Below are 26,489 nucleotides of genomic sequence, written 5' to 3' on the forward strand. Positions count from 1 at the left end.
CGTGATTGGAGTGTTCCACACAGTGGATTGCAGAGAAATCTTTATTGATTGCCAGTCTGCCATTGCTCCTTACATGTGGCAGCTATTGACATCCTGTTGAAATACTTGAAATGAGGATTACACAGTTGTTAAACTATACCCAGCACGATTGATAACACGCTATTACAAAGCTCCATAAATTCGAGGAAACATTACTATTTTATTCAGATGTTCAATTTGTTTCAGTTATTTATTCCAATGCGGGGTTTATTTTTTACATTCTAATTTAATACCAATAAACCTTGCCCTCTCCTTGTGGAACTATTTTTTTAAGCACGCAACAATCTAACTTCACATGTATTCTTTTCTCAGAATTAAAATGAACATGTTGACTATTGCTCATATTTCCATGATATTCCTCACCTCTCTCATCAGCTGCCTGTCCCCATCAGTAGGCAGCGATTGTTGTACAGATTGCAGCACAAGCCTATACAGAGACACAGTATCCTGACACTGAAAACATTGCTGCAGAATATTGTCAATGTCTTCCAGGCCTTTGGCACTAAATAAAGACAAGCAGAGTTAAACTCAATATCAGTACCACTGCGGCGTTTAAATATGTTGAGCTTTTCCTGAACTTAGAGCAACTGCAGCAGAGCAACTGCAGCACATTCTCTTTTACAACACCAACTTTGGGAACCACACAAAGTGTACGACACAGAGAGATTATATACTGTGACCTCTAACCTAATGCATCTGTATGCACATTATATTCAAGGACATTAAAGAATTCCATTACAGATTACGTCAATAATTCATACTAAATTTGTACTGGGCCCAGTAGCTGCAGCAATGGAAGAGGAACCAGTGGATGTGGTGTATTTGGTCTTCCAAAAGGCATTTGACAAGGTGCCACACAAAAGATTACTGCACAAGATAAAAAATCACGGGATTGGGGGTAATATACTGGCATGGGTGGAAGATTGGCTATCTAACAGAAAACAGAGAGTGGGGATAAATGGTTCATTCTCGGGTTGGCAATCAGTAACTAGTGGTGTTCCGCAGGGGTCAGTGCTGGAACCCCAACTCTTTACAATCTATATTAACGATTTGGAGGAGGGGACCAAGTGCAACGTATCCAAGTTTGCCGACGATACAAAGATGGGAGGGAAAGCAGTGAGTGAGGAGGACATAAAAAACCTGCAAAAGGACATAGACAAGCTAAGTGAGTGGGCAGAAATTTGGCAGATGCAATATAATGTTGGAAAGTGTGAGGTTATGCACTTTGGCAGAAAAAATCAAAGAGCAAGTTATTATCTAAATGGAAAGAAACTGCAAAGTGCTACAGTACAAAGGGATCTGGGGGTCCTGGTGCATGAAACACAGAAGGTTAGTATACAGGTGCAGCAGGTGATCAGGAAGGCCAATGGAATCTTGGCTTTTATTGCAAGGGGGATGGAGTATAAAAGCAGGGAAGTCTTGCTTCAGTTATACAGGGTACTGGTGAGGCCACACCTGGAATACTGCGTACAGTTTTGGTTTCCATATTTAAGAAAAGATATACTTGCTCTCGAGGCAGTTCAGAGAAGATTCACTCGGTTGATTCCGGAGATGAGGGGGTTGACTTATGAGGAAAGGTTGAGTAGGTTGGGCCTCTACTCATTGGAATTCAGAAGAATGAGAGGCGATCTTATCGAAACATAAGATTGTGAGGGGGCTTGATCGGGTGGATGCGGGGAGGATGTTTCCATTGATGGGTGAGGCTAGAACTAGGGGGCATAATCTTAGAATAAGGGGCTGCCATTTCAAAACTGAGATGAGGAGAAACTTCTTCACTCAGAATCTATGGAATTTGCTACCTCAGAGAGCTGTGGAAGCTGTGACATTAAATAAATTTAAAACGGAGATAGACAGTTTCCTAGCTGATAAGGGAATTAGGGGTTACGGGGAGAGGGCAGGGAAGTGGACGTGAGTCTAGATTCGGATCAGCCATGATCCTATTGAATGGCGGAGCAAGCCCGAGGGGCCGTATGGCCTACTCCTACTCCTACTTCTTATGAGTATGTATGATAGCGGGAAGTAGAGATTGCCACTTAAAAGCAAAACTTTGAGCGGGAAGAAATATAGCATAACTTCAAACTGCACCTGTTGATGAATTGTATAATGTCCAAACTGCAGCGACATAGAGCGAGCAAAGCTCAAGTTGATGAGTTTAAGGCAGACACGACTAAGATTAAAACTGAGGGCGCTAGATTAGAAGTACTGGACCTATGCAGCTGCCTGTATTTGTCTCAAATTTAAAACTGGTTGCGGTAGAATTTCCCACTCATGCAAGAACAATTAGTCAAATTTGAAAGCACTTTACAGGACAAACATACATATTGCACAAAGACAAAAAGTATACAATATGTAAACATGTAAACGGATGTCTCTCACCTCGTGATCATTTTGGCCAGAAGCGTAACGTATAGTGCGTTGCATGTAGTCGCAGATCTACAGTGTTTCTCCAGCCTCTTCCCCTACAATTCATTAATGACATTCAAAACAAAACAAGTAAACAAACATTTCATTTCCTCACCAATTTCATCCCTTCCTTCGCTCAAGGTATGGTTCCACAGCGGCCAGTTATCCTTGGCTGCATCACCCAAGTGCTGCCATTCATGTGCAACCCTAGACAACAAGCGTCATTCAGCTTAGCAGGCATCTCGCTGAGTCCAACTGTGTCCTCAATTAAAGCCCCCACAAACACAAACTGCAGCATTGAGCAGTGTTCAGTGCTGCTCTGACTGAAAGCAGCCAACCCCGCAAAGAGCAGGGATCAGACTTTGGAGCTTCCTGGTCCTGGTGACTCAGATACTCTCTGGATCAACTTGCTGAGCAATCAGGGAATTCCAAGCAATCATTTCTAACAAAAACACACGTTTCAAACTACTGTGACTGTAAAATTATCCATTTAATTAACTCTCCAGGGTTGGAATTCTGAGCAGCAGTGTGAGGTTAGCGGGGAAATCGGTGGTGGTTCGTTGGAGCGTGAGCAGTTTGGGTATGCAGCAACTTTCCCACTAAGGTGCACGGCCGTGTATCAATCGGGAGGTCCAGTGCAGCCACCCAGCAAATTTAAAGGGATCGCGCATCAAAAAAAGAGGGAACATTGGTATGCAGCCAGGCAGGAACCTGGAGTGCAGCGGAGAAAGGAGGGAGTTTTAAATTAACTAAATGATGTACTAAGTTGCTGAAAGGGTATTTTAAAGTTGTACGTCGTTTATGAATAGTTTTAGATCAGGGCCTTTGTTGCACTGGGATGTGGAAGATGAACTGAGAGCAATGGCCTGTGAATACTGCCACTTGTTTCCAATAGGCAGAGTTAAGCAGTTCAGACAGGCCTATCATTGTGAAAACTGTTGATTAAACACGGAGCAGAAGAACAGTGGAATTGGAGAGTCGGATTCAGGTGCTCACAGGGATTGAAGTCAGTAGGAGAGACACTGGAGCAAAGGGGCTAGCTGTAGGTGTATAAGAAGCATACTGGAGAAGTGCCGGCGGAGGGAGAGGTCGACAAAGAAGGCAAGGATTGGGTTGCAATGCACGGTCAGATCGTATTTGGAGTATGGTGTTCAGTTCCGATCACCACACCACAAAAAGGACATAAGGGTACCAGAAAAGGTTCAGACAGAAGGAAAAGGATTGATCCCTAGTGGAGAGGAGCAATGAGGGAAGGTTAGAGAAGCTCAAAACGCAAAAAATAAGGCATTTATGGGAGGGAAAGGGAGGGGAGACACCATCAAGGTATATAAAATGTTAAATACATTCCCTTTCACCACCCCACAACACTTTCGAAATTCTCCATTCTTTCTTTAGTCTAACTTCTATGGTGCTATACCTGAGGAATCAAGACCAAGTGTCGTCTCCAGGTGAAGCAGGGTTTAAAATGTAGATGGTGTTGAGACTGAATTCCCACTTGCACCAAATTCTCTCAAAAGTCAAAGTCTAATTGCTAAACTTTGCACAAGTACAGGAAACTTTGTGCTATCCGGAGGTGAGCTATCTGGCAATCTGGAGCCACCGGCAAAAATCAGCAGCCGTTTTTTATTCTTTTTGTTTGTTTTTTTGCTTTGTTTGAACAGTCAAGCTGTGCAAGGTCTGTAGCTATAGCAACAGCTTCAGCTAAAGAGCTTTAGGGCCACACCCGAGTGTTTAGAAGCTGTTGCTAAGCAACAGTGTTTGTTGTCAAATACGGAGATAAGAATCTCCGTATCTCTCAACATTAACTCTGGAGAGTACGGAAGTTTTGAGGCAACGGCAGCAGCTCGGTCTCGTGGGTGCCGGATAGCACAAAGTTTCCTGTATTAATTATAGACAAAAAAAAATACTCCAACTACACGGAGGCTGAACTCCACACTACTCTTCCTGACCTCTCACATTCCACTGGCCTCTCACCGCTCGAGTCTCTTCCTTTTCAATGCTGCTGAAAGAATTCAATTTATTGGAAACGCATTTCTTCATTCAATCCACTTTAAAATGAAAGGTAATGTGTGCAGATTTACCAAATGATCAAAGTTTATATTTTAAAGATCATAAATTCCAACTATAATTTGTAAACACTTCAGTTTACGCAAACAAACATGTTTTAAACAGGAGGCATATTTTATTTAAGGTTTATTATTTCTCCAGGGTGCAAGGAACAGCATTCCAGGCACAAGCCGAAGCTCTGACTAGCTAAACGAGGCACTGGAGCACAAACCTGCTCTCGGCTCAGTTTCACATCAGCGTTGCAGCATTCCAGGTTAATCAGAGTCTTGACATCCTTCGGGCTCAGTGGGTCAAGATGTAGAGTTGGCCATAACCTGATTGAAGCAAGATTAACAGGTGGGTGACATCTTTCCGTTTCACCAACTGGTGCACAAGGTCCAAAGGTCACTATCTCACCATATCTTTTCAAATCACCTTTTAGCATATAGCGCAGGAACAGGCCATTCGACCCAACCAGTCCATGCCAGTGTTTATGTTCCACTCGAGCTTCCTCCCATCTTTCCTCATCTAACTCTATCAGCAGAACCCTCTATTCCCTTCTCCCTCGTGTTTATTTAGCTTCCCCTTTATTCGCCTCAACTACTCCCTGTGGTAGCGAGTTCCACATTCTCACCACTCTCTGGGTAAAGTAGTTTCTCCTGAATTCCCTATTTGATTTCTTGGTGACTGTCTTATATTGATGACCTTTAGTTTTGCTCTTCCCCACAAGTGGAAACACTCTCTGTCTACTCGATCAAAACCTTTCATAATTTTAAAGACCTCTATTAGGTCACCCCTCAGCCTTCTTTTTTCAAGAGACAAGAGACCCAGCCTGTTCATCCTTTCCGGATAGGTATAACCTCATAGTTCTGGTATCATCCTTGTAGATCTTTTTTGCACCCTCGCCAATGCCTCTATATCCTTTTTATAATATGGCAACCAGAACTGTACATAGCACTCCCAGTGTGGGCCAAGCAAGGTTCGATACAGGTTTAGCATAACTTCACTACTTTTCAATTCTATTCCTCTAGCAATAAACCCTAGTGCTTGGTTTGCTTTTTTTTTTAATGGCCTTATTAACCTGCATCGTTACTTTTAGTGATTTGTGTATTTCTACTCCCAGATCCCTTTGCTCCTCTACCCCATTTAGACATTTATTTTCCAATATGTGACCTCTTTATTTTTACCAAAATGTAATAACACATTTGCCAATTATATGCCCATTCTGCAAGTTTATTAATGTCTTCCTATAATTTGTTGCAGTCCTCCTCAGTGTTGACTATCCCCCCAATTTGGTGTTGTTAGAAAATGTATTTTTAATTCCAAAGTCTAAATCGTTAATATAAATTGTGAACAACAGTGGTCCCAGCACTGATCCTTGTGGGACACCACTTTCCACCTTCTGCCACTCTGAACAGCAACCCTTTACCCCTACTCTCTGCTTTGTCTTGCAGCCAGCTAGATATCCATTCTGCTACTTGTCCCCTGACTCCGCATGCTCTGACCTTATTCATTAGTTTATTATGTGGTACCTTATTGAAAGTCTTTTGGAAATCTAGATTTATTACATCTACTACATTACCCTTGTCTACTCTCTATTATCTCTTCAAAGAATTCAATGGGGTTGGTCAAGCAAGACTTTCCCTTTTGAAATCCATGCTGACTATTCATTATTATATTTTTGGTTTCTAGCTGGTTTTCTATTTTCTCCTTTAGTAGGGATTCCATTATCTTTCCTACCACTGATATTGAGCTGACTAGTCCATAGTTTCCTGGACCTGTTCTATCTTAAATATATTGATTGAACATGGGGTGGGATAAAAACGAGGCAGGTGACAGCAATACTGGGCAGGAGAAGCTGACAAAACAGGCTGAGAAAGATTACATAAGAACATAAGAAGTAGGAGCAGGAGTAGGCCATACGGCCCCTCGGGCCTGCTCCGCCATTCAATAGGATCATGGCTGATCCGAACTTATACTCACGTCCACTTCCCTGCCCTCTCCCCGTAACCCCTTATTCCCTTGTCAGCTAGGAAACTGTCTATCTCCGTTTTAAATTTATTTAATGTCGCAGCTTCCACAACTCTCTGAGGTAGCAAATTCCATAGATTTACTACCCTCTGAGTGAAGAGGTTTCTCCTCATCTCAGTTTTGAAAGGGCAGCCCCTTATTCTAAGATTATGCCCCCTAGTTCTAGTCTCACCCATCAGTGGAAACATCCTCACCGCATCCACCCGATCAAGCCCCCTCACAATATTATATGTTTCAATAAGATCGCCTCTCATTCTTCTGAATTCCAATGAGTAGAGGCCCAACCTACTCAACCTTTCCTCATAAGTCAACCCCCTCATCTCCGGAATCAACCGAGTGAACCTTCTCTGAACTGCCTCGAGAGCAAGTATATATTTTCTTAAATATGGAAACCAAAACTGTATGCAGTATTCCAGGTGTGGCCTCACCAGTACCCTGTATAACTGCAGCAAGACTTCCCTGCTTTTATACTCCATCCCCCTTGCAATAAAAGCCAACATTCCATTGGCCTTCCTGATCACCTGCTGTACCTGCATACTAACCTTCTGTGTTTCATGCACCAGGACCCCCAGATCCCTTTGTACTGTAACACTTTGCAGTTTCTCTCCATTTAGATAATAACTTGCTCTTTGATTTTTTCTGCCAAAGCGCATAACCTCACACTTTCCAACATTATATTCCATCTGCCAAATTTTTGCCCACTCACCCAGCCTGTCTATGTCCTTTTGCAGGTTTTTTATGTCCTCCTCACTCACTGCTTTCCCTCCTATCTTTGTATCATCGGCAAACTTGGATATGTTGCACTCGGTCCCTTCCTCCAAATCGTTAATATAGATTGTAAAGAGTTGGGGTCCCAGCACTGACCCCTGCGGAACACCACTAGTTACTGATTGCCAACCAGAGAATGAACCATTTATCCCAACTCTCTGTTTTCTGTTAGATAGCCAATCCTCCACCCATGCCAGTACATTGTCCCCAATCCCGTGATTTTTTATCTTGTGCAGTAATCTTTTGTGTGGCACCTTGTCAAATGCCTTCTGGAAGTCCAAATACACCACATCCACTGGTTCCCCTTTATCCACCCTGTTTGCTACGTCCTCAAAGAATTCGAGCAAATTTGTCAAACACGACTTCCCCTTCGTAAAACCATGCTGGCTCTGTCCGATTAAATTATGCTTATCCAAATGTCCTGTTACTGCTTCCTTAATAATGGACTCCAACATTTTACCAACCACAGATGTTAGGCTAACTGGTCTATAGTTTCCAGCCTTTTGTCTGCCTCCCTTTTTAAATAAGGGCGTTACATTGGCAGTTTTTCAATCTGCGTCACCTTGAGTGCAGGTAAGAATAATAGATATTACTGTTCTGGTGTTACCACTGATCTCAATATAGTGGAGGTATTATACCTTTACCAGCTCAAAAAATGCAAGAGATTACATATTATGGATATATAGATAGATGCTGCTTAAACCTCAATACAAATTTAAAAATTTTAAAAATAATCCCAATTCTTGCCCCAGCCCCAATTTCTCCAGTATTGCATTCATCGAATTGGTCACTTTCATTTCTTTTAAGTTACTGTTTACGAGCATCACTGATCCCTGCTTAAGCAAATCAGGAATAGAAAGGGGAAAAAGATAATGGAGAAAGTGTATAGAGTCATAAAATCATAGTAATTTAGAGCACATAAGGCCATTCGGCCCATTGTGTCTGTGCCGGCCGAAAGAGCTCTCCAGCCTAATCCCACTTTCCAGCTCTTGGTCCGTAGCCCTGTAGGTTACGACACTTCAAGTGCATATCCAAGTACTTTTTAAATGATTTCAGGGTTTCTGCCTCTCCCACCCTTTCAGGCACTGAGTTCCAGACCCCCACCACCCTCTGGGTGAAAAAAGTTCTCCTCAACTCCCCTCTAATCCTTCTACCAATTACTTTAAATCTCTGCCCCCTGGTTATTGACCTCTCTGCTAAGGGAAATAGGTCCTAAACCTCAATTAAATCTCCCCTCAGCCTCCTCTGTTCCAAAGAAAAGAACCCCAGCCTATCCAGTCTTTCCTCATAGCTAAAATTCTCCAGTCCTGGCAACATCCTGGTAAATCTCCTCTGCACCCTCTCTAGTGCAATCACATCCTGGTAAATCTCCTCTGCACCCTCTCTAGTGCAATCACATCCTGGTAAATCTCCTCTGCACCCCCTCTAGTGCAATCACATCTTTTGTTATTTAACCAGTTGTCCCCTTCATGCTGCTGGGTGTTTCAGGCACAAAGAAACCACGGAAAATCTTGTCATTTTATCTTTTGGCCCACTGTCAGGAACCTACGCAGACAGAGAAGGAACCCGAGTTCACAGTGAAGGGAAGACATTTTTCACTAATGGATTTTTTGGCAAAGTACAGAAATTTACTTGAAGTACAAAGAGATCTGAAAAATTAGCAATATTTCAGAGCTGCTAATTATGCTTTCAAAATGTTGCTAGTTTTTGTATGTGAACAGATGACTTTAGCTGCGAATGATCTCACGCGGATTGTGGCTAAGGACCTTACTGGAATACTCTTGCTATCTATTCTGAATTATTCGATGCAGGGCTCCCAGCAATGGCCTGGGGTCAACCACCGAATCAGTGCCATTAAAAAATTGTTTGCGAGCTCACCTGCTTTCAAGAGTTCTTACTTTAAATCCCCTCTCAAGAGGCCTTACTAAAATCACAGGTAACATTTAACAAACAAATCTGTGAAAAACAATTCTGATGGCTCAGTTAATAAATGCACGGCTCAGTGTGAAATTGAACCACAGCCCACAATCATCATAGGAACAGGAGGAGGCCATTCAACCCTTCGAGCCTGTTCCGCCATTCAATGAGATCACGGCTGATCTGTGCCTCAACTCCATTCACCTGCCTTTATAGCAGATCCCTTGATAATCTTACCTGACCAAAAACTATCACGCGTAGTCTTGCAAATTTCAATTGACCTAGTCTCAACAGCCTTCTTCGGGAGAGTTCCAGATTTTCATCGCTCTGCAGTTACTCCATCTCCTCTCTCACCCTTTCCAAATTCATCGCTTCCATAAGACCTATCTCCTGCTCCTTTGATTCCCTCCCATTCCTGATCAATCAACTACCTCTTCTGGCCCCCATGGCAGCTGAGATTATTAAAGCCCCTCTTCCCTCCCAGTCATCATTCCCACTCAGAAAAACCATGCTCACCCCATCCATAATCTAACCTCCTTTTACTTACCAAGGTCCTCAAGCATGTCATCACCTCTTAACTCTGTGCCCATCTTTCCCAAATCTCCCTGTTCAAATCCCTCCAGTCCAGCTTCCACCCATCTCAGCACTACATTAGTCTTAGCGCATCATTTGTGAATTTGGCCATGTATGACTGCGGCCGTGGCATTTTCACAGAAATCACAGAAACCCCACAGTGCAGATAGAGGCCATTTCGGTCCATCGAGCCTGCACCGACATATCCCACCCGTTCCCCGTAAACCCCTACACCAACACATATCCCACCCTATCCCCGTAACCCCACGTATTTAATCCCCCTAACACTAAGGGTCAATTTATCATAGCCAATCAACCTAACCCGCACATCTTTGGACTGTGGGAGGAAACCGGAGCACCCGGAGGAAACCCACGCAAACACTGGGAGAATGTGCAAACTCCACACAGACAGTCACCAGAGGCCGGATTCGAACCCGGGTCCCTGGCGCTGTGAGGCAACAGTGCTAACCACTATCCCTCCTTGTCCAGCTTAGTCCCTCTGCAGCATTTGGCATGGTTGACCATGACCTCCACCAACTCTCCACTTTTGTTCAACGCTTTGGGACAGCCCTTGTATTGTTCCACCTCTATCTATCTGGACAAAGCCAATGCATTTCCATCAATGGCATCTCCTATCTCTTCCCCCACGCTCCCTCTCCCCCACCCAAACCATCATCTCCTATCTCTTCCCCCACGTTCTCTCTCCCCCCACCCAAACCATCATCTCCTATCTCTTCCCCCACGTTCTCTCTCCCCCCACCCAAACCATCATCTCCTATCTCTTCCCCCACGCTCCCTCTCCCCCACCCAAACCATCATCTCCTATCTCTTCCCCCACGCTCCCTCTCCCCCCACCCAAACCATCATCTCCTATCTCTTCCCCCACGCTCCCTCTCCCCCACCCAAACCATCATCTCCTATCTCTTCCCCCATGCTCCCTCTCCCCCCACCCAAACCATCATCTCCTATCTCTTCCCCCACGTTCTCTCTCCCCCCACCCAAACCATCATCTCCTATCTCTTCCCCCACGCTCCCTCTCCCCCCCACCCAAACCATCATCTCCTATCTCTTCCCCCACCCAAACCATCACCTCCTATCTCTTCCCCCACGTTCTCTCCCCCCACCCAAACCATCATCTCCTATCTCTTCCCCCACGCTCCCTCTCCCCCCACCCAAACCATCATCTCCTATCTCTTCCCCCACGTTCTCTCTCCCCCCACCCAAACCATCATCTCCTATCTCTTCCCCCACGCTCCCTCTCCCCCCCACCCAAACCATCATCTCCTATCTCTTCCCCCACCCAAACCATCACCTCCTATCTCTTCCCCCACGTTCTCTCCCCCCACCCAAACCATCATCTCCCATCTCTTCCCCCACGCTCCCTCTCCCCGACCCAAACCATCACCTCCTATCTCTTCCCACACGTTCTCTCTCCCCCCACCCAAACCATCATCTCCTATCTCTTCCCCCACACTCCCTCTCCCCCCCCACCCAAACCATCATCTCTATCCTTGGTGTCCTCCTCTTTCTCATCTATGCCCTTTCCCTGGGTGGCAGGATGTGCAGTCAGAGTCAGCTGTCATACATCTGCTGGTGACACCCATCTCTACCATTTCTCTCAACCATATGACCATTTCCATGCTGTCACACTTAATGAATTACAAACACCTTCAGCTGAACATCAGGAAGATCAAAGCCATCATTTTCAGTCCTCATCATCGACTCAATGCCCTGACCATTGATTTAGTCCCACCCTGGCCACTCATTCAGGCTGAAGAAAACCATTTTCAACCTCAGGCATTGTGCTTGATCCAGAGATGAGTTTCATATCTCACATTTTCTTTATCACTAAGACTGCTAACTTCCACCTCCGTAACTTTGCTCCCCTCTGCCCCATCTCGCAATCCCACACCCCTCTGCTGCTAAAATTCCTAGCCATGCTGCACTTGCTCATCATCCCCAATGTTGATGAAATACATTAACTTCCTGTCCCCTAACACATCAAATTTTAAATCATTGTCCTCACCTTCAAATTGTCCTGTAGCCTCGCAACTCCCTACACAGTAACTTCCTTCAGCTTTCGATCTTATGACTGTTGTTCCTGGGCATTACTCCTCACCTCCCCCCTACCATTGGTAGCAGAGCTTTTAGTCACTTCTGGAACTGCATCCTAAAATATCCCAACTCTTTATTCCTCGCCTCTGTTTAAAAACCTTCTCTAAATCCACCTTTATGATCTAACCTTGAATCACTTCTCCCAACCTCTGCCATGTTTGGCATCCATTCCTCTTATTCTACCTCTATACTGTGTCTTTTTTGTACATGAGAGTTGTTGCTGAAACCAGAAGAAAACAGTGATGTGGAGATGGGCCGTGGAGGAGATTCAAGAGAGAAAAATGAACAGTCAACACTGTCAAAGTAAGTAAGTAGGGAGTCAAAAAGGTTGAAGACATATAGTACAGTGAACCATGGTTACAGTCACAAAGGACTTTGATGATTCTGTGGGAAGGTTGGAAACTGGAATTGAGGGGGGACTCCATCAGGGAATGGTGAGACAGATAAGCACACAGTTGAGTAATGGCGATGTGTTCAAGAACCCTGAAAAAAGACAAATTGGAAAAAGGGCTTAATTAGAGAGAATGCAGAAATTGAGGGTGGGCTTTTTATGTGGAGGGGTAATGATGGCAGTGTTGAAAGGGGTGGAGAGTGTCAAGAGGATAGGGAAATGTTGACAATGTTTGCAAATGCATGGCCAAGAAGAGAAGTTAGGTGGTTAGAAGGTGGACTGACAAGTTTTGAAGGCGTGGTGGTTTTCACTGAAGAGAAGCTACAGATTGGGGTGAATGAGAGCTACGTTGGAAGAATGTGGGGCAGGGTAAGGAGAGGAAGCAGAGTTGACTGCCTCAACTTTAGACACAAAGAACTCTATTAGGTCCTCGCATTTAGTATTCAAGTGAGGAGCAGGCTCGAAGGGCCAAATGGCCTACTCCTGCTCCTATTTCTTATTGCAGCTACAGGAGGAAGATTGGAAGAGTTTTATTCTCTGGGATGACCCATGAGCTATCAGGATTTCTTCACCCCCATAATGTGTATGAGTACAACTTAACTTACTAGCCCACAGAAAACTAGCAGTTTGTCAAATACAAAAAGCAAAATAAAGACGGTAATGTTTTGCATTGAGATTAAATCACTGGATTCAAGTAGAATGAGTACAGGAAACTTTGTGCTATCCGGCACCGACGGGACTGAGCTGCTGCCATACACTCCAAACTGCCGTACACTCCAGAGCTAATGTTGAAACATACGGAGATTTTCCATATGAATCAACAAACCGAAGCCTCTAAACAGTCGGCAAGCGTCTCTGTAGCGTCTGTAGCTGAAGCTGTTGCTTAGCTACAGACCTTGCACAGCTTGACTGTTCAAAAAAAGCAAAGAAAATAAACGAAAAGAATAAAAAACGGCTCCTGATTTTTGCCGGTGGCTCCAGCTTGCCGGACGGTTCGCCTCCGGATAACTCAAAGTTTCCTGTATTACAAAGTTCAATTAAAAAAATAGCAACAAACTCTACGAAACATTCAGTAACTAACCTCCATGCTTGGGGACAAGTTTCCACATTTACAGAAACAATTACCCTTACGTTGACAGGCAATGGATCAATCAGCCACTTCATATGCCGTTCAGCTTGCTAAAAGTACATAAATGCAACAATGATTTTCCAATGGATGTAGCGCCTTTTCCTAACGCACCAAGTGCACAATCCTTAGTTCAAATTTAACTGTAGGATTGTTCCAGTGAAAAAGTCAATAGTGATGTCTTCCACTTTAAGGCATGATACATTCTACCAATGTTCCCTTTAAGCTGCGTGGCTGCACAGCGCTCTCGATCTCCCGCGCAGCTGGCTCACCGGCTTTTAAGTCATTGCCAATTATCGCTTTGTTAAAAAGGTACTTACGCTGTTACTTACTAGTCTTTACTTTCTGTGGCGAGTTTAATGGGTAATTAATGTGCAAATTTGCGCATCAATAACTTCGTGTGTCATTCAGACAGATATTTTTTCAGCAAAATTTGGCCCCATATCTTATAAATAAATCTATAAATTACAGTGCCAGAACCGAGCAAACACAAATTTATCCATTACTTTGAAGTGTTAAAAACGGGTGAAATGAATTTGTGGTCCTCTAGTCTCATTCATACCTCAATCTGGTCAATGGAGTCTATGATAATGATGATGCTGCCTTGGTGGCGTGCAGAGAGTTTCTCCAGCCATCGGGGAAACTCTTCCAGTAACTTACTTGGATCCAGTGCTAGGGCAGACATGGACCATGAATGCTGCAACAGCTAGAAATGAACAAGAAAATAAGTCATGCATTATTATCGGCAATGTTTCAAGGCTGCACTCTGGCATGGAGCCTAGCTCCACAGGAGAACAGATTGGAGAATAGAAACATAGAAGATAGGAGCAGGAGTAGGCCATTCGGCCCCTCGAGCCTGCTCCACCATTCAATGAGATCATGGCTGATCATCCAAACTCAGTACCCTGTCCCTGCTTTCTCCCCATATCCCTTTAGCCTTAAGAAATATATCTAACTCCTTCTTGAATATATTTAATGAATTGGCCTCAACTGCCTTCTATGGTAGAGAATTCCACAGGTTCACCACTCTCTGGGTGAAGAAATTCCTCCTCATCTCTGTCCTAAATGGCATACCCCTTATCCTTAGACTGTGACCCCTGGTTCTGGACTCCCCGGCCATCGGGAACACCCTTCCTGCGTCTAGTCTGTCTAGTCCTGTTAGAATTTTATAAGTTTCAATGAGATCCCCTCCCATTCTTCTAAACTCCAGCGAGTAAAAGCCTAATCGACCCAATCTCTCCTCATAAGTCATTCCTGCCATCCCAGGTATCAGTCTGGTGAATCTTCGCTGCACTCCTTCCATGGCAAGAACATCCTTCCTCAGATAAGGTGACCAAAACTGCACACAATACTTAAGGTGTGGTCTCACCAAGGCCCTGTAAAACTGCAGCAAGACATCCCTGTCATTGTACTCGAACCCTCTCGCTACGAAGGCCAACATACCATTTGCCTTCTTAACCGCCTGCTGCACCTGCATGCTTACCTTCAGCGACTGGTGCACAAGGACACCCAGGTCTCATTGCACTTCCCCTTCTCCCAATCTATTACCATTCAGATAATAATCTGCCTTCCTGTTTTTGCCACCAAAGTGGATAGCCTCGCATTTATCCACATTATACTGCATCTGCCATGCTTCTGCCCAATCACCCAACCTGTCCAAATCATACTGGAGTTTCTCGGCATCCTCCTCACAGCACACACGCCCACCCAGCTTTGTGTCGTCTGCAAACTTGGAGATATTACATCTAGTTCCCTCGTCTAGATCATTTATATATATTGTGAATGAATAGCTGGGGTCCAAGGACCGATCCCTGTGGTACCCCACTAGTCACTGCCTGCCACTCGGAAAAAGACCTGTTTATTCCAACTCTTTGCTTCCTGTCTGCGAACCAGTTCTCTATCCAAGTCAGTACCTTGCCCCCAATCCCATGTGCCTTAACTTTACACGCTGATCTCTTATGCGGGACCTTATCGAAAGCCTTCTGAAAGTCCAAATACACCACATCCACATCCACTGGTTCTCCCTTATCTATTCTACCAGTTACATCCTCAAAAAATTCCAGTAGATTAGTCAAGCACGATTTACCTTTTGTAAATCCATGTTGACTTTGTCCGATCCTGTCACTGTTTTCCAAGTGCTCTGCTATTACATCTTTTATAATGGCCTCTAGCATTTTCCCCACTACCGATGTCAGGCTTACCGGTCTATAATTCCCCGTTTTCTCTCTACCACCTTTTTTGAATAGTGGGGTAACATTAGCTACCCTCCAATCCATGGGAATCTACTACAGAGGTTAGTACACCTGATTTGTAGAACCCCAAATTTTCTGATCAAACAAATTAACTACTGGAAAACCAAGAGTGCACGATTCTGTGATCTGCACTCACCTCGAGCACGCTCCATACCGCGAGCACAACCTTGCAAGATTGATCCTTCTATGAAGAAAGACCATCCCATGGATGTGCATTTCATTTAGAAGCAATGTTCTTTAAAAGAAAAATGGCTCTTTCGAAGAGCAATCCAGTCAGTCCCACTCCCCCGCTCTTTCCCCGTATCAATGCAATTTTTCTCCTTCAAGTATTTATCCAATTCCCCTTTGAAGGCTTCTATTGAATCTGTATCCACCGCCCTATCAGGCAGTGCATTCCAAACCTTATCCACTCGTTGCAGAAAATCATTTTTCCTCGTGTCGCCTCTGGTTCTTTTGCCAATCACCTTAAATCTGTGCCCACTCATTATCGACCCTTCAGCCATTGGAAACAGATTCTCTTTATTTACTCTATCTGAATCCTTTGCGATTTTAAACACCTCTATCAAATCTCCTCTTGTCCTTCTCTGCTCCAAGGAGAACAACCCCAGCTTCTCTAGTATATCCACGTTAACTGTAATCCCTCATCCCTGGAACCATTCCAGTAAACCTCTTCTGTACCCTCTCCAAAGTCTTCACGTCCTTCCTGAAGTGCGGTGCCCAGAATTGGACACAATACTCCAGCTGGGGCCAAACTAGTGTTTTATATGCGTTTAGCGTAACTGCCTGGCTTTTGTACTCTATGGCCTAGAAATTCAGTATAGCCACGTTCGGGGCGCTACAGTCGGGCGGCCGCTAAAGTTTGCGCCCGGCGCAAGTTCGCGCCACCTTTGCCGATATTCAGTCGCATCGCCCCAAGAGGTTGCTGCTGCGCTAAAACAGGCGATGCACGACTATCATTAGGCGCTAAGCCGGCGGTCCAGGGCGATACCCCCGAGGGCGGGCGCAGCGCAGGTGCGGCGAGTTGCTGATTGACGGCAGACACTCTGGCGCCGGTCAGCTCTTAAAGGGGGAGGGTGGACTTGTCTGGCTGCCATGCCCTGCGCACTGCAGGCCTGAAGCAAGGCCTGACCAATGCTGGTTCATCAGTTCTACGCCCTGGACCATGGGGAAGCCCGCTATTCTTCCAAATCCCATTGTACGCTCTTGCTGCTTGTCCAGGGTCATGGGGAAGGAGATGTACTGACGTTTCCTTCTGAAAAGGGCATTGTTCACCTGTCGGATGCAGCAATGTACCGCGAACTGGGAGATGTTGGCAATGTCCCCAGTAGCGGATTGGAAGGAGCCGGTGGCATAGAAGTTGAGAGCCACCGTCACCTTCACTGCCACCGACAGAGACGTCCTGCTCCTCAGCTGTGGCTGCAGATCTCTGCGAAGCAGGTGGCAGATCTCAGTGACCACCTCCCTTCTGAATCGCAGCCTCCGAACACACTGCTCCTCAGACATGTTCAGATATGAGAACTGCTGGCGGTATACCCTGGGTGGGTAAGGCCTCCTGTGCCGACACCTGTTGGCCCTTCTCCGTCTGGCATGACTGGCACTCTCTCATGGCGTCTCTGATCCCTTTGAATGCAATGCAGAAAGCCAACGTTTCCACCCATTGTAGCCCCCATTACAGTATATGTGGCGGCTCAAGGCTATGGCACTGAAAGTGAAATCCAAGTGCAAAGCTCTGGCCTGAAGCCAGAAGTACCTGTGCGAGCGCTGAGTCAAAGCAGAAAGCTCTCTGCCTTTGTCTCTCACACAGAAGGATTGGCACAAAATGGCTGTCACTTATAATGCAGGAGGAGTCCCCTTTAAATAGCGCCCCCCGCACCCCGCAGCGACTGGGAACCGTTCCCCTCTACCAGTCGCTGGGGGCGCCAGGCGCAAAGAAGGGCGGCGCCACTGAAGTTCCGGTTTGGGGCGCACAAAGGGCGTTGCACGATGAAATGACGTCAGGATCTGCGTGCGCAGCTGAGCGCGCGCAAAGACTTTGCGCCGACGCTAAATCTCTAGTGAAGTTGGGGAGAGGCGCAGATCGCGCTGCGCCCGGCCGCTAGCCGCCTAGCGCCCAACATCTCCTCCTAAGGCGCTACCGGCTGGCGCAAGCAACTGAATTTCTAGGCCTATGCCTCTATTTATAAAGATCCCATATGCTTTATTAACGGCTTTGTTAACCTGTCCAGCCACCTTCAAAGATTTGTGCACAAGCACCCCAGGTCTCTCGGTTCTTGCACCCCCTTTAAAATTGTACCATTTAGTGTGTATAGTCTCTCCTCATTCTTCCTACCAAAATGCATCACCTCACACTTCTCAGTGTTGAATTTCATCGGCCATGTGTCCACCCATTCCATCAGCCTGTCTATGTGTGAATCTCTTATCATTGCCTATTACAAATACAATAAACATTACTATCTGACGTTTCTTAAATAGCATGAGGAATTACACTAGCAGTATCCAATTCTCTACCTTCACAGTGAGTCGTTTAATTATTAGTGCTGGCTCAGTGCTGGTGGACAGGGGCCTTCCCACAAAGTGATATAAAATTAAAGTGTTCGGGGAACCTTTTTGCTGGTGTTCAATCCTGTAAAAGTAAAAGACGACAAAAACAGTGAATGAAAAATGCAAAGCTCAGTATTATAGATCATGTCCCCTTCACATGCCATGTATTTACAAAAGGGACCAAAGAGGAGGCAGAAATCCTGTGTATTATTTAATAATTGTAGACTGGGGACACAACAGGCAGGGTGCCTTCTGCTTCAGGTTTTGAGGGTTATTCACAATATGACAAAACCTTTCAGAGTATATGGAATATGAAAACTGTTAATCTGTTCCTTTTAGCTACAAGTTCAGAACCATAGATCTGTTCTGCTGCACAGAATTTTTAAAAAATCAATTCAAATAAATTAAAAATTAGTAAATTATGAAAAACTTTCCTTTCCAATGTAGTGGCCCTTCCTCCCCCCCCCCCCTTTCACAGTAAAATAATTAAGTTTACAATGGTCTGGTTAGAGCATATAAGACACATCGTAGGATATAAAGAAATAGAAATATTTTATGAGTGTTAAAATATGAACGTACCATTTAGATAGCAAAAGAGATTTGCCAGAGCCTGGGCCACCTGACACAAGGAGCGGAGGTATCGGTGCAGGAGCTGTCACCAGATCATTCAGCCGTTCGTAATACTAAAAGCAGGTTACAACAGAGATTAAAGTGCATCGTTTCACGCTAGCTGAATTTCAGTTTACACTTCTGTCTAAGTTATTTTTTGTTTATGAAAACTATTATAAAGGAGGGCAAAATATCAACCAATATAGATGGACAATTTGCAACATCATTAAACCTTTCGGCCTGCAGAGCATTTCTGCACAAGACAAAATGCTTCGTCATAGAAACCCTGTGAAGTAAGAATTGTTTTACTTTTCTATAGGTTTTGGTAAATCATTGCATATTTACAGATAATTTTTCAATTGAATGACAATGTTTGCAGATGTTAACAACTGAAAAGGATATGAAAAGATCAAAGAATTAATCACCATTGTGACGATATTGGAAGATTGCCAACATGAGCTGCATGTAGTGAAATAATAAACCTTTTCTTTATAAACAAATGTACAATTTATTAGATATAGCACACAGAATAAATCCCTATAGTGTATAAATAATGACAATCACCAAAACGCTAACAAATATAATTGCATAGGCTATTTCAGCAGCTTTTTGGGGAGAAGTACAGATTAAATATAGTCTGTGCACAGATTTGATTGAGATTATACCTCATTAATAGTTTCCTAAGGTGCTCACAAATAAATGTTAGAAATGCCATCATAAAAAACTAGACTAAAATGAAAAGGATGATTTTCTTTGACATGGTAACTACTAAATGTATCTCAGATTCAGATCTATATGAAAACTGCATATACACAATAAAAGCACAATCTGATATTTGTTCAACAATCTGACATTTAAAATGTTTTGATAATGCAATCGATTGAATATTTGTTTTGGAATTTGGATAGCACACAGTAGGTTAATACACCCTTCACGTGGTCTGGACTGATGGATGAAGTGTCTTTGCTTTATGCTGACTTGAAGGGTCCCAAGTGAAATAAAACTGGGGCCCAGTGAGAGCAAGTCTACAGTGCAAAATTGTAAATAATTTGAAACTAAGTGGTAAAAAAAATTGGTAGTCTCAGTTGGAAAGGATACCAACGATAGCCAAGGGCACTCACTGTGGTAGGGTAAAGGTATATTGTTGAATATTGAGCTTTACAAGGCAGGTAACCCACGTTATACCCAGTTCAGCGAGTGCTCGGTGATACCACATGGGTTGAAGTCACACTGTGATACTAATAATGAGAGAGTTAATATGTGTTCATAGGAAATTCTTCTGTCTGCTATTTTAACTAAGATATTAACCAGTTATTCAGCCAAAACTGTCAAGTATGGCTTAACCGGTCAATCATCTCATTGCTGTTTGTGGGATCTTGCTGTGCACAAAATAGCTGTCATTTTTGTCTACAATGCACCGTTACTACATTTCAAATTGACAACACATGTGAAGCACTTTGGGACATCACAAGAGACTCAATAAGGACCGATATCATTGCAATTCTCTTTGTTCTTTATTTAGCAGACTGAAACTTCATATCAACATGTGTTATTAATATTGTCCATGAGTGAGAAAATATTCCATTAGCCGGCACGGATCCACATACAAATTCACTGTTATAAAAAAAATGTAATGTTTTCTCTCTTGGAAGAGTGTTAAGGAGCCCAAGTGAATGTCACCAGTTTCAACCTAATCCCTGGCAGGCAGGAGTCCGAGCACAAACTGACTGGGATTTGTCACTTTGGGTAATCCCACTGCAAGTCACAGACTGGAAAATCGCACTGGTTCAATAATGGATGCTCTTCACAGATTACGGATGTAGGCCCTGTAAAGTGAGCTACCACATTGCATCTATCCTCTGCTATGTTTAATCTGTATGATGATTTAATCTGTGTCTCTGAGCCAATATTTATCCCTCAATCAACATAACAAAAACAGATTATCTGGTCATTATCACATTGCTGTTTGTGGGAGCTTGCTGTGTGCAAATTGGCTGTCGTGTTTCCTACATTACAACAGTAACTACACTTCAAAAAGTACTTCATTGGCTGTAAAGCGCTTTGGGACGTCCTGAGGTCATGAAAGGCGCTATAGAAATGCAAATCTTCTTTTACTGTAAGAGAGAAAATCATTCCAATCCGCTGCAGTGATCCCTGATCTTCATGACCACAAGCTTCACTTTTATTCCATTTTACTGTAATTCAGAGTTTGTACACGGCCAAACATATTGACAATGTGATTCTAGCTCGGTGCTTCGCTGTGATGGTTATGTGATTAGAAATAAGTTATTGTGGACACAAAGCAAGAAATACCTTCTCAAATCCCAATTCACAGGTTGATCCAACAGCTGCTTGAAAAGCTTCCAACTGTTCCTGCTCATCGTGCATATCCCAGATCGCATCTCCAAAGTCCTCTTCCTCCCAGTTGGTGGCATCATCCTCAATTCCAGAATCTTTGTTTTCAAGATCTGTGCTTTCCCAACCCAGCAATTCCTAGACCAAAGCACAAAGATTTTAATAAAGACAGGATCTGATTGCTCCTTCTTACAGTCAGCATTGTTGCTGTGCAAGGCCAAGCCTTTCTATGCATTAGATAATGAAAAGCTGGCTAATGCACTGCAAAATGCAAAGAAAACTCAGTATTCATGAAGTCTCTAGGTTTCAGTCTTTACAGCACCTGTTTAATGATCTTTTCTATTTGGAAAAATACTTTTCTTGCTCCCTCCTCTGCATTTCCATCATGCTCAATGATCTAAAAAAGACAAGAAAATCTGGATATTTTAATAAATAAATGCTAATTAAAGCCCCGTACAATATTGTGCATCTAGACTTTCAATAAGCCTCGAAAAAATGCTACATAGAAAGTTACTAAGCAAGGCTGAGATTTGTGGGTCAGGCAGCATCCGTGTAAAAACAGCAGTCAGCGCTTCAAGCCCTTGGCCCGTCACCGATGCTGCCTGACCCGCTGAGTGTTTCCAGCTTTCTTGGGTTTTATTTTCAGATATCCAGCTTCTGCAGTATTTTACTCAACAACAACTTTTATTTATATAGCGCCTTTAACGTAGTAAAACGTCCCAAGACCCTTCACAGGAGCATTAGAAGACAAAATATTTCACACCGAGCCACATAAGATATTAGGGCAGGTGCCCAAAAGCTTGGTCAAAGAGGTAGGTTTTAAGGAGTGTCTTAAAAGGAGGAAAGAGAGGTAGAGAGGCGGAGAGGTTTAGGGAGGGAATTCCAGAGCTTAGGGCCCGGGCAGCTGAAGGCACGGCTGCCAATGGTGGAGTGATTATAATCAGGGATGCTCAAGAGGGTAGAATTAGAGGGGCACAGATATCTCCGGGGGGGGGGGGGGGGGATTGTGGGGCTGAAGGAGATTACAGAGATAGGGAGGGGCGAGGCCATGGAGGGATTTGAAAACAAGGATGAGAATTTTGAAATCGAGACACTGTTTAACCGGGAGCCAATGTAGGTCAGCGAGCACAGGGGAGATGGACGAACGGGACTTGGTGCAAGTTACGACACGGGCAGTGAGCACAGGGGGTGATGGGTGAACGGGACTGGGTGTGAGTTAGGACACGGGCAGTGAGCACAGGGGAGATGGACGAACGGGACTTGGTGCGAGTTACGACACGGGCAGTGAGCACTGGGGAGATGGATGAACGGGACTGGGTGAGAGTTAGGACACGGGCAGCCGGGTTTTGGATGAGCTCAAGTTTACGTAGGGTAGAACGTGGGAGGCCGGCCAGGAGTGCGTTGGAATAGTTAAGTCTAGGAGGTAACAAAGGCATGGATGAGGGTTTCAGCAGCAGATGAGCTGAGGCAAAGGTGGAGACGGGTGATGTGCACATTTATTTATTTTTTAATTAAGTTTTGTGGGATTGGCGAGTAGATTTGGGGTTGGATAAGGGACTGCGAAAATTCCTATAGACAGTAGGTAGTTACTAAAGTGAATTGTTCTGCATAGGGGCCAGTCACTGGAGGTCGCAGGGATCAACGTTAGAGCCGTTGCTCTTCATCATTTTAATAAACAAATTAGATGAAGGCGTTGGGGAAACTATCTGCAAGTTTGAAGATAACAACGACTTGCATTTATAGAGCACATTTAACAGAAAACTTCCCACCGTGCTTCACAGAAGTGTAATCATACACAAAAGTGGGCAAGCTAAAGGAGGAGGGATTAGGAGCGGTGACCAGAAGGTTGGTTTTAAGGAGGGTCTTAATGGAGAAGAGGGGTTTAAGGAAAGAATTCATAATTCTGGGGACTAGATAGCTGAAGTCATGGCTAATGGTGGGGCAAAGGGGAGGAGGTATGCACAAGAGGTAAATGTCAGAGGCATGAAGAGTTCTGGGGGGGTGGGGGCATTGTAGGGCTGGAGGAGGCTACTGAGATAGGAAGGGATTTAAACACAAGAATGAGAATTTTATATTGGAGGGGTTGAGAGACTGAGAGTCAATGGAAGGACAGGAGTGATGTGCGAGCAGGACTTGGTACGGGATAGAATGTGGACAACAGAGTTCTGATTGAGCTGAAGTTTACAGAGCATGCAGGATGGGGACGAGCCAAAGGAGAATGATGAGTTTGGAGGTGACAAAGACACGATGGGGATTGCTGAGGCAGGAGGGGAAAGGGCAATGTTACAGAGGTGGAAATAGATCGTCTTTGTGATGGAGAGGAGAGGAGATACCCTTGTGTAGGGGCAACTCCAAGCATGTATACACTAGGCAAGGTTGTGTGCTGAAGGCTGCAGAGCAGAAGAACAACCTGGGAGTGATAGTACGTAAGTTATTGAAAATCCATGACCAATACCATGCAGGTTTTGTGAAACTGAATATGGTAATTAGGATGTATTACCAGGACAATTAAATATAAAAAAACTATTCTTTCTTTGTACACAATGCCAGGATGGGACAGGCTCAACGGACCAGTTGGTCTTTTCCTGTCCTTTTTCATATGTTTGTGCACTTCCTGCATTTTATACAGATCCACACAAGCCATGTTTCCATTTTCTGACGAAGGGTCATCGACCGGAAACGTTAACTCGGTTTCTCTCTCTACAGGTGCTGCCTGACTTGCCGAGTATTTCCAGCATTTTCTGTTTTTATTTCATGTTTCCATGTAGTGTTGACCATGGTTCCAGGCCATACTCCATTTAATTTCTGATGTATGTAAATATAGTGGCATCCTACCGCACATTTGAATTACGTTGCATGCAGAAATCAGCCAGGGCTGAAAAAAGCTGCATACAACTCAGACTATACAAGCAGCAAAACCGAAGATGTGCTCACAATTTTCACACTTCCAGAACTATCATTCCTTCAGTATATTCATGCATATTCAATTGTATTACTGGACAATTACACTTAGGAATATATAACATTTGTATAGAAAATGCGTACCATAAATTCATTCGAGCTGCGTCAAAACACAAATGTTTGAATGTTATTTTAGACAAATAAAAACTAAATGCAAGGTACAGTTGGCAATTAATGCAAATTAAGCCCAGTTTTCCTATCACAGCTGCAGTTCTCAAGTTCCATTATTAAATATACCAAACTGCATTAATCTATTTCACATTGTGGTTTCTTTGAACACCACAATTAGTCCCTCTTGTTTCTCTACTATTTCCTCTCCGATTCCTGTAACTTAATACACTTCAGTGTGTCTGCAGCCTCAACACAAATGCAGATTTTAGACAATATTTCTTGTTTCTGCCCTTATTTAAGGCTGCAAATCAAACCTGCATCTTTAAAACAAAATCACATGTTTTCTGAAATACTATAGAATGTTCCATAAAAACAAATGTTGTTATAATTGTTGACAAGCCAAGAGATAACAGTTTGCTTTTCATTGCTGTCTACCAGGGCTCTTCTCCATGTATGAAGCTTGTCTAAATGAACCACCATTGAGACAAGCCAAACAGTATAGGTAGAAAACGATTCTGCCCAAGCTTAACCCTCACTGCATTTAAAAGTTTATATGAGTCAAATCTTTAAGTTCTTTCTCCCTTCTTTACTGGAAGTGGTGACTCAAGAGGTGCCGCTCCATGGACACCATATCCCCCATACCTCCATGTATGAACCCATACCCGCAGGATATTTCACCGTGGGGGGACACATGAAGGGCATCACAGCTACATCCAAACCTGTCCTCACTCAATGTCCACACAGGGATTGCTGGATAGAAGATGAGCCCTGGTTGACTTTTCCCCTTTCTAGCTTGGGGGACACAGGAGCTGATTGCATACCTACTCCAGGCCGATATGTTTTCCAGTTAAACTGAAGGCTCAAAATCCGCCCCAGTTGACAACTTAACACAATTATCACCATTGTCCCTCATCTTGAAAGTCAAAAAAAAAATCACAAGTGCAGCTGCGTATAGTGACTGTGAGCATTAGCAGGAGACTTCAAAAGAAGAAGATGCAATGGGTAAGTTAAGAAGGCCGAAGCAGACTGAACAAGAAGATTCTTCAATGATTCCACATACTACCTTTGCTTTTCGGGAATGGTTTGCATCAGATACTTTGCCAATCATTTGGAGTGCTACATCTGAACCATCACTGCTCTCCTCCAATCTGTGGTATATTACCAAAGGTCTGGTGTCAGCATTCTTCAGGAAACTTTCTTCACAGTCCTCTTCCATACACCTTTCATTAAACACAACAGCGCAGGGTTATACAGGAGGGCAAGTAACTATGACTATATCTCAGCATCATTATACATTGTGTATCCACAGCCCTGGAATACTCTGTGGGTCGAATTCAAATATACGAGGTGGAATTGTTCTTACAAATATTAGCATATGAAGACGGTTATGTCTTTGCGTGCAGTGTGATTCCACCATTAAACGATTTCATTAAAAAGTAAGTAAATCTGTGGGATAGCAAAATACTGCAGATGCTGGAAATCCGAAATAACAACAGAAAATGCTGGAAAAACTCAGCAGGCCAGGCAACATCCGTGCAGAGAAAATAGAGTCAACGTTTCAGGTGAAAACCCCTTTGTCAAGACTAAAGAAGCACAGGAAATGAAATGGATTAAGAGGCCAGGCTGGGAGCCGTCTTTTGTCTCCACTAGTCCGATCACCATCTCGTCTCGTTTTGAATACCTCTTAATGTCTCTTCACTTTTGTTCTCTCCCAGCCTGGCCTCTTAATCCATTTCATTTCCTGTGCTTCTTCAGTCTTGACAAAGGGGTTTTCACCCGAAACGTTGACTCTATTTTCTCTCCACGGATGTTGCCTGGCCTGCTGAGTTTTTCCAGCATTTTCTGTTATTTTTAAGTAAATCTGTGGTCTGGGGCTTTCTTCATATTTTGAGTGAAAACACCCTGTACTTATCTAAGTAAGCCCAAGGTCAGTCTTTCTCCTACATGTTGTGGAGGATACAGAAAAAAGAAAAAGGACAGCTCTCCACCCGGAACAAAAGACACATTCTAACAAGGTGCTTTAACATTTCATTTCCACGGTGTATTTCTGCATTTTATAGACAAAATGTTCAAAAAACAATGAATACTGTACAATTGTAAGAAATGGCCCAACTATATAAACTGCAAAAAAACACAAGTGGGCTTATGTCAACTGAATCACTAGATGAATATTTTCCCTATTCATTGGTTCTTGACATGTGTAATGGTTACATCAAGAAACAAGACAGCAAATACCATCACTTTCAAATTT

At 43.8% G+C, this 26,489-nt stretch overlaps 1 protein-coding gene across 4 annotated transcripts in view; it reads right to left on the reverse strand.

The window, feature by feature from the left end:
• nphp3 (nephronophthisis 3) overlaps window positions 1-26,489 on the reverse strand; it is a 99,330-nt gene that overhangs the window by 21,283 nt on the left and 51,558 nt on the right. For all 4 annotated transcript variants that reach the window (XM_085989329.1, XM_085989331.1, XM_085989328.1 and 1 more), the window contains 10 exons: window positions 25,302-25,458; window positions 21,489-21,563; window positions 21,125-21,304; window positions 18,782-18,885; window positions 18,170-18,284; window positions 13,972-14,115; window positions 13,365-13,462; window positions 4,721-4,823; window positions 2,416-2,498; window positions 403-541 (listed from right to left, as the gene is read on the reverse strand). In XM_085989329.1, the coding sequence (XP_085845455.1) occupies window positions 403-541; window positions 2,416-2,498; window positions 4,721-4,823; window positions 13,365-13,462; window positions 13,972-14,115; window positions 18,170-18,284; window positions 18,782-18,885; window positions 21,125-21,304; window positions 21,489-21,563; window positions 25,302-25,458 (1,198 nt within the window). The remainder of the gene's footprint in view (window positions 1-402; window positions 542-2,415; window positions 2,499-4,720; window positions 4,824-13,364; window positions 13,463-13,971; window positions 14,116-18,169; window positions 18,285-18,781; window positions 18,886-21,124; window positions 21,305-21,488; window positions 21,564-25,301; window positions 25,459-26,489) is intronic.

Source organism: Somniosus microcephalus, chromosome 5, assembly GCF_052327205.1.
Source record: "Somniosus microcephalus isolate GS21.2 chromosome 5, FLI_Smic_1.0, whole genome shotgun sequence".
NCBI lineage: Eukaryota > Metazoa > Chordata > Chondrichthyes > Squaliformes > Somniosidae > Somniosus > Somniosus microcephalus.